This window comes from Echeneis naucrates, chromosome 14 (genome assembly GCF_900963305.1).
Source record: "Echeneis naucrates chromosome 14, fEcheNa1.1, whole genome shotgun sequence".
NCBI classification, from domain to species: domain Eukaryota; kingdom Metazoa; phylum Chordata; class Actinopteri; order Carangiformes; family Echeneidae; genus Echeneis; species Echeneis naucrates.
In genome coordinates, this window is record NC_042524.1 from 18,157,316 (window position 1) to 18,165,768 (window position 8,453).

Here is an 8,453-nt window from a genome sequence, read left to right on the forward strand (position 1 = left end):
CATTTTGCCCAAAAATGTGTTGTTGCAGAATTAACCATGTGCTCCTAATGAGCACATGGTGAGGATAAGTTGAAACCATTTATGTTGAATGATGTGTTTTGAAGGTTTTCACTGCCAAGTAAAGCACGGCCACATCCCCTGTTATGGCAAATTAACACGAGCACGGTCACAGGATCACGTCTTTTCCATATACTATTTTCTTAACCCTGACCTCAGCTGACCAACTAGTATTTACATCTCTGTGACTTCAGTTAGCTGAAAAGCTAGAAGTGCAGTATTTACAGGTTGTTACCATAACTGGTTTCATGCTGTACCTTCAGACCATGAAAGGTTTTCCTTTGCTATATCAGGTGGTTTGAAGTTTTTCTTAAAACGAAACAGGTTTCTGCTCTTATCTCAGCAGTGTCCTGCCTGTGAACCCTGTCAGGACCACCTCAGCAGGGTGCCTACATGGGTCAAGGTCAGGGTCCTTTTTACAAGCTGCCATGTGTTTTGTGGCGAAGCTGTCCATCAGGCTGCAAGTTAGTGTACAATAAATGCAACCAGCACTGCCATCGCTGATATTTTAGTGCCACTGTTTTGGGCCAGATTTCCTTTGCAAGTGCCAAATGAGGAGAGAAAATTTACAAGGCCATCTATTAAGACTAAATGTCCTACTGAACAAGCAGAGATTTGTCCTTAACTTTTAACTGACAGATGTGAATCTCCAGAGAGCGCAGGGAGGCCCTCTTTCACCTTTGACCCCAACATGTACAGTGTCTCAGCTCCTGAGATAGGACTGGTCCCCTTAAGCAGGTTGCTAAGTAGTCCAGTGAATTATACATGGCCTTGGCTATCGGAAGAGATGGTGAGGCCCCCATTTAAGTAAATTTATGGCTCTAGAACTGGAGGGGGTGGGGTGTCCCAGATCCTTAGTCTGTTATCTGTTATGGAGGAAAATGTCTGACATACTTGGGTGAGTACGTGAGTCTAGTCTCAAAGGCTGCACAAATGTTTTCTTAATGCTGTAAGGTGGAGTGATTTACAAAGAAATGCAGCTGTCAGCTGGATCAGGGGAAAGGAGCATGGTGCTCTGGGTGGAGAATTGCTGATGAGATCAATTGAGAATAAGGTCCAAAGAGAACCTGGGTGTGCCCCCCCCCCCCCCCCCCCCCAGGAAACTGCAGTCATTTTGACTGTAGATATTAATGCTTACTGTAAACCAATGTAAAACAGTCTGGATTTTGATACAGTACATAAACGTTAGTCTTTGCTCATTTAGCATCCCCCTCTTTCTTCCCAACAGTGACCGCCACCATGTGTCAAGCTCTATCCCAGTACCCTTTAAATCCCAGCTTGGTGTATCTGCCGCATCAGAGATGGGCTACCCCTACCACACCAGCTCCCCAGACCGAGGCCTTAGGAAAAGGGCAAGCTCCGAGGCAGATAAGTACAAGCCAACCCCACCGCCAAGTTACAATACAGCCATGGATGAAGAGCAGCCCCCCATTGGCCTGGCACCACCCTCACTATCACCCAAGCACCTGTTCTCCTCTCTTGATGCCAGTATGACCGCTCTGAACCTGAGTAAGCCTACGGAGACCGACAAGGCAGTAGAGCAGAGGGAGGAGAAGGAGCAGCTAGGGGAGACTGCGGAGAAGGTGGGGAGATGCAGAAACAGTGATAGAAAGAATGAATCAGATGAAGAAGAAGAGACTGAAGAACCTAACTCATCTACAGTGCAGGAAACAAGTGAGGAAAATGTTGCTGCTGCCCAGCACACAGGCACCATGAACGGCTCTGTGGTACCAGGACAGACACCTGTTAGCCTTGTCCCAGAGCTGCACTGCTCTGTAGAGCAAGCTGAGGAAATCATGGGCACAGAGGCAACTGGTTTAGGCCTGGGATTGGGGGTGGTGATGGGGTTGGGGTTAGCAGACGAAGCCCGGCTGGATGACTACCCCCGCATACCTGTGGATCACGCAGTAGCTGTGGAGTGTGATGAACAGGTGCTGGGCGAGCTGGACGTGGCTGGCTTTGAGGAGTTCTCCAGGCGCATCTATGCACTAAATGAGAACATGTCCAGCTTCCGCAGACCACGCAAAAACTCTGATAAGTGAAGAAGAGGACCTCAGAAGAGCGAGCGAATAGAAAAACTTGCACAGGGGATTTGGACAAATACAAGGCAGGGAAATGAACTGACACGACAAAGATGGGGTCTTCACCTCCTACTCGCACCATCAAAAAACATTGGAGCTGATCTGGAAAAATGACCAATTTGCACTTGTAAACATTTCCATAGTAAGCTTTTAAATTAAATAAAGTGAAAAGTCTAAGTACTGGAGCAGTGAGCTCTCATTATTGAGACCAGCTTCAATATATTTTTTAAGAAGGGACTCAAACCACCATTTATTTATTTTATTATTATTTTTTTTTTTTTTTACGAACTGATTTGGTCTCTTAAAAATCCTTTACTGGGATTTTCTGTTCATTACTTACATCTGTTGTTCCACCCTGGGACCATTCAGGTATATCACTCCTTTTTCAAACTGTCATCACTTCTAAGATATTTCTAAGGTCCTCTTGCACAGCCAGAGTGCAGAGTCACTAAACCCCGGTCTAAAATATTTCACAGCAGCAGCTCCACATAGGAAGCTACTTTATTGCTGCTTTGTATTTTGCAAACTGTAGAATGAGTAACAGAGAACTGGTGCACCCTGCACCAGTAAAACATCCTTTATCAGAGAGCCTGCTGCCCCAGTACTTACACCTCTGACTGTACAAGCAAATGTAGAGATGCTTTCCAAGCCTTTGTTCAGAGTGCATGGCAGTGGAACGTGTGCTGCAGGGAGGACACAGGCATGTATGTGTGTGTGTGTCAGAGCTTCACATTAGCACGCAGCCACAGTCACACAATCACAATTGGGTTTCACGTAAGCTCACCAATGACCTTTAAACAGGTTTTTACTACTACAAAGTGAGGTGGGAGCTGGAACTCAGAGCCCAATCCAAAACTCCTAACTGTGACACGCTGCTCTTCCTCCTCCTCAGCAGCTCAACCCAGGTGGTGGCGTTTCTCCTTCAGGTCCCAGATGAGGATCACAGGAGTGGCATATTGGACCCCACAGCAAATGGCAGGGATATGGTGCAACTGTTTCTGTCTATCTTTTTTTCTTTTTTCTTTTTTCTTTACACTTTTAATGTACCCCATCGATTAACTTCAATGTTAATGTTACGTCCGCTGATTCTCATATTCAGTCAACCAAAAATTTAATCCAGTGTCTGTATTGTGTTGGGATTTCTCACTCAGGCTCTACTGTATATGTTAATAGCAAGTGTCTCAATCCCATTGTCTGTGATTTGTCCCTTGTCTCCCAGTTTCTTACACTGGTATTCATTGATTACATTATTTATGTCTGTCAACAGTTGTGTGCAGAGATCAATATTTAGTTTTACTTCCTTTCATCACGTAGGATGTCAGTCATGCGCACCGACTGATATAATAACTGGTTTGTGGCTCCTGATGTGTTAACAGCTGCTTGCATCACCTGCCATGAAAAAGATGGACTCCACAAACAGCCCACTTTGTGTTTCAAATCCATTACTGTGGTTGCTGACCTTTGAATATTGTATTTAAAACAAAAAAAATGACCCATGTTAGATCATTTCCATAAACTGCTCTACAGTTCAGTAAGTGACCATGTACATATACTTTTGTATGGAAATTTCTTTCTTTTTTTGGTTTTTCTCTTTCTTTCTTTCTTTTGTTTATTAAAGACTTGCAGTCCAATGGCATGGATGTATGTAGCCCCCTTTAAAAGAGTTGTCTGTCTGCATTTGTGTCAGCGTGGGCGTGCTCAAGCTTGATTTTGACCTGTGTTAACAGTGAAATGATCATACTGAGATGTGATGATTTCACAGTGATGCAACATTTGACATTATTGCTCCAGAAAACAGTACAATTAGAAGTCCAATTAGCTAACTCTGCTAAGAGCTTTGTGAGGCTATATTCTAATGTCAGCAGAGTACCACAGCTCAAAAACACAATTATTTGCACCAACTAATCTTTGTGTTTTAATCTTAACCCAAGAAGTCATTTTCACATCCGTTTTCATTTCTCACATTTTTGCCAACTCTTCTGAACAAGTGTCAGATGCGTAGAGTACCTAGAGACCATTTAGCCCACAACCGGTATTGACAAGCAGATGTTATGATCTGCCTGTGGCTTTTCAACAGCTATTCTTCTCAGTTATTCTCATCCTTTGTCACGCTTCAGTGTATTTGAAGGGAAAACACCATTTTAAAGCTGCAACTAAGTTATTTTCATTTTAAATGAATCTGGTTGTCTCTCAATGTCTCATACATTTTTTTTTATGTTGTCATGTTTAAACCTGAATACTGAAACCAAGGCAAAATAGAAATCCATCTTTCAATTAGGGAAGTGAAAAACTGTAACTTTAATCAGTAATTAAATTGTTGCAGACAAATTTTCCATTTTCCCATTAACAAATCAATCAGCTATACCCTTTTCATCTTATGAATTTCTGATCTCCACTAAAGCTAATGTGTTTAGGGCCTTTTCAAGCCCTGATGATAGTCTTTTGAAATGATAATGGCTGCGACAATGTTTTAGCCCTTAGATGAAAAATGAGTAGATAGAGTCATAATATATGTGGTGATCAAATAGCATGCGGCTCAATTTGTGCTGCACCCTTGCATGTATTCTTATTTGGGGGCGGGGCCAAAACCTTTATGCTTGTTAAATTATACAACTAATTTGTTTGACTTGATAAATCTCCAATGACCTTTTGAGTGCAACAACTTTATTTTTCCTTCGAAATAGCAGCAGGCTCAGCCAGTGGGCATGAACAGATGAAAGCATTTGTCATCTCATATTGACACTGTGAGCTCCAAAGACCTAACATGTGGTTGTACCGTACAGTCAGTACTTGAAGTAATCGCCTTTTCAAATGAAATAAGCCCATCTGCATTCCTTTACCTCATTATGCAGTTAACTGAAGAAAATCCAACCTTTCTGGAGATATTACTGTGTCGTGTTGTTGTCAGGGCTCCAGGTAATGTATCAATTTGTTCACATTAAGGCACCGGAAAACTTACTAAGCATTTGAAGTATACTGAGCGCTGCTACCTCACATCTCCCCTGGGCTGTTTCAGGCAGATGGTGGTCGGCTGCTATTGCCATTTTAGCCTGTTACTCATAATGAATTCCACTGTTGAACCTTTCCATTAGAAATTTAAGTAATGCCAATCAATTGTTCCTGTCTGCTCCTCCTGTCCTTCCTCAGACCTGCTCTCACTGCTAAGCTGTACAGGTGTCTGAAAACCTCTGGGAACGGCATTTCATTCACACAGATATGGGACATTTGTGCAATGCTGGACTGCAGACCTGCTCCAAACATCACGTGTCAGACTGTGCTCGAAACACTGATCGTTTGCAGACGGCAGTTTAAAATGAATGAAAACAAGAACCGAGGCACCGAGTGAGAGTGTGAAGGGTTTATTTCCTTACACTCAAAGCTATCTTCATATTGTTGAGCTGAGTGCTCAGCTTAGAGTCCAGCATTGCTGCAGCGTATAGTCTGCTGTGCTGTTCATCATCACAGGCACCTCACAAAATACACACTAGCCCGGGCTGCTGGCTGTCTAAGCCCAGGCATCTGGGCTTCACACCGTTATGTGTGCGTATGGATATGCGTGACAGTGATGAATGAATTCTGTCTTTACCTCTATAGCAGCGTCTTCAGTCGCCACCGTTATTGATTTATATTTTCATGTAATTTAGAATGGCACACCAAATTGTCTAATCTATCTAATCCAGAAGACCCTTCTGTGGAGAAGCATACTCCATCGCTGCAGCATAAGCAGCATGCACGGAGAGAATAGCAGCAGTCCATCAGCACCTCATTTATACAGCAGCCATATCATCTGACACACCGACAGTCCCAGCACAAAGTCATTCACCATATCCTTGTTGTTCTTGGGCCTTTGTGATACCCTATACTCCTGTCATTACCTGCTGTCCACACACACTGCTGTCATTATCACTGTGCCGTAATCCTGTCACTACAACATGTTGGGAAGAGCGACACACATTTATTTTTGGAAACCGGAGAGTTAAAATTGTTTAGAATATTTGGCAGCTTTTTTACGAAATGTTTTCTAGATCAATTAGTATGCTGCTGCTCTATATTTGGGTGTATCTCTGAAACATATATACAGAGAGAGAGAGATGCATACATATACTTTTTATTTTAGCTATATACAGCTGGGAATGCGATAACAGAATACATACATCATCACGTTAAGCAGATTGTGAGAAGAAGCCAAATTTGGAGGAGAAGGTGGAGCCAGATGCCATAACCCCACCTCCTTATGCATGGCCTACTACTACTTTCTCCACAAAATTGGAACCATCATGTGAATGAGAATGAGCATTGTGTATTTATGTATTTCTCTGCCTGTTCCTATATGCCACTCAATGTGTTTGTGTGTCCATCAATCCACCTTTTCCATTTGTGGGTCGCAGGAATGCTGGAGACAATCCCAGCTCACACTGGGTGAGGGCAGGGCCAGAGACCAACAACCACTCACACTCACACTCAGACCTATGGACAATTTAGAGTCACCAGTTAACCCAAACATGATGTCTTTGGATGGTGGGAGGAAACCCACACAGGGAGAACATGGAAACCGGGAACTGAACCTGCGACCTTCTTATTGTGGCCATTATTCTGCCACGCTGCCCCGTGTTTATGTGTGTGTGTGTCTGAATTGCTATATATATATATATGTGTGTGTGTGTGTGTTGTATGTCTATGTTTTTCTGTGTATGTGTGTGTGTGTTCCAGTTGATCAATTGCTCTCATATCAGAGGAGTCTGCACTTGAGGCACACACACACTAATACACACCTGCAGCTTGCAGTTATCACCTGTAGCGCCATGGTTGCCGGGACAACGCCCTGAGAGCTCCAAACCAGCTGATGTTTGGCTCTGTGAAGCCCTCAAACTGAGGCGACTTATGACAGAAAGGTAACTCCTGTCAGAGAACTGACCAGACGGTGACGGCTACAACAAGTTCCTGAAGCAGTGTGTGGTTTATGATGTTTCTGCAGCCTAAAATGCGGTAAGGGAGCGATGTTAAAAACAGAGACATTTCTGCTGCTCTCCTGAGACTTTGAATTGGAGAAAATGAGACATAGATGGTGGACATTTCCTTCAGAGGCTCACAGATCGAATTCTGTCTGACTCACTGTCTGAAACCGGACAAAGATCTCTACTACTCTGGATAAAATTGTGTGGCTATCTCAAACTATGAGCTTATGATCATTTTCACCTCAGCTCTGCACTCCGACAAAACTACACACCACTCTAACTCTGAACATTCAGTGCAATACACACTCATAAAATGAACATTAGTCAAAATTGAGCATGATACTTTTATATATTTGCTGTCCACAATGTATAAAAGACATGAAATAGCTGAAAACTGTGATGAATAGTCAAGCCTTTTGCCAACATTTTAAAATCTGAACGGGGTCCGTAGCTGTAACTAACAGGAAGTAGTACAGGTTTGAAAAAGGCTACAATTTATGAGTCAAACAACACGCAAATACACAAAACTAATAGACACCCACAAATTTTTTTTGGCGGCATGTTTTGATATATATCTCAAGTGACAAATCTAAATTTGATGGAAGAGGAATAATAAGAAAAAGAAATGTGAAGGATAACAATAGTGATTCTGGGCTCTGCCCAGAGTTAATGGAAGCCTATAGCTCTTGGTGTAAAGGGAAGAAGGACCATTTTCTCATAAACCTCAATACAATCTGACTTTTTTAAAAATATATTTTCATCTTTTTTATTTATCTACAACCGGTGGAGTCACTGCCTGATGGTCATTTGACCAAATGCAAGTCTAACATTCCTTAACAACAGTGCAGGTGGTTGAGTGGCACCTGCAGCCCATGTTTTTGAAGCAGGACCCACACTGAAGGTCATTTCTTTTTTCTCTCCCTCTCTCCGTTTGGCCACTTCTGCCACTTACTAGTTAAAATAAGGCCATTAAACCCCCCAAAAAATACTACATAAATAAAGAATCTTTAACATTGGCTTCACTTTACAGATGTGAAGTCCAGGTCCACTTTTATAGACAGTTTATGGTCTGTAAGCTAAGCTAAGCTCCTGCCTATGGAAATTGCTTTGTGTTGGATGTATCATGCCTTGTTCACCTTAGTGGTACAAAGTCAACACAAAGACACATGGTACGCTCTCATTCATTAGTGAGCTGAGACCTCATACTGCAACTATAACTCTTTATTGCTGGGTTATAGTCAAAATACGGGGACTAGGGGACTGAGTTACAAGCATGGTGGGAGATCTAGCTGCTCTGGCGTCCTGTCTTAGAACTCAGACCGAGCCCTGTCATACCTGCTCACCTCGACCTGTCCTGGTC

General features: G+C 42.8%; 1 protein-coding gene across 2 annotated transcripts in view; it reads left to right on the top strand.

Moving 5' to 3' along the window:
* The window catches only part of uvrag (UV radiation resistance associated gene), a 76,137-nt gene extending 72,964 nt beyond the window's left edge, over positions 1-3,173 (top strand). Inside the window, exons 15-16 of one of the 2 annotated variants that reach the window (XM_029520004.1) lie at positions 1,286-1,570; positions 1,667-3,173. In XM_029520004.1, the coding sequence (XP_029375864.1) occupies positions 1,286-1,570; positions 1,667-2,099 (718 nt within the window). In that variant the 3' untranslated portion in view covers positions 2,100-3,173. Of the gene's footprint in view, positions 1-1,285 lie in introns of both variants that reach the window. The other variant, XM_029520003.1, reaches the window with a different exon arrangement.
* The last annotated feature ends 5,280 nt before the right edge of the window (positions 3,174-8,453 follow it).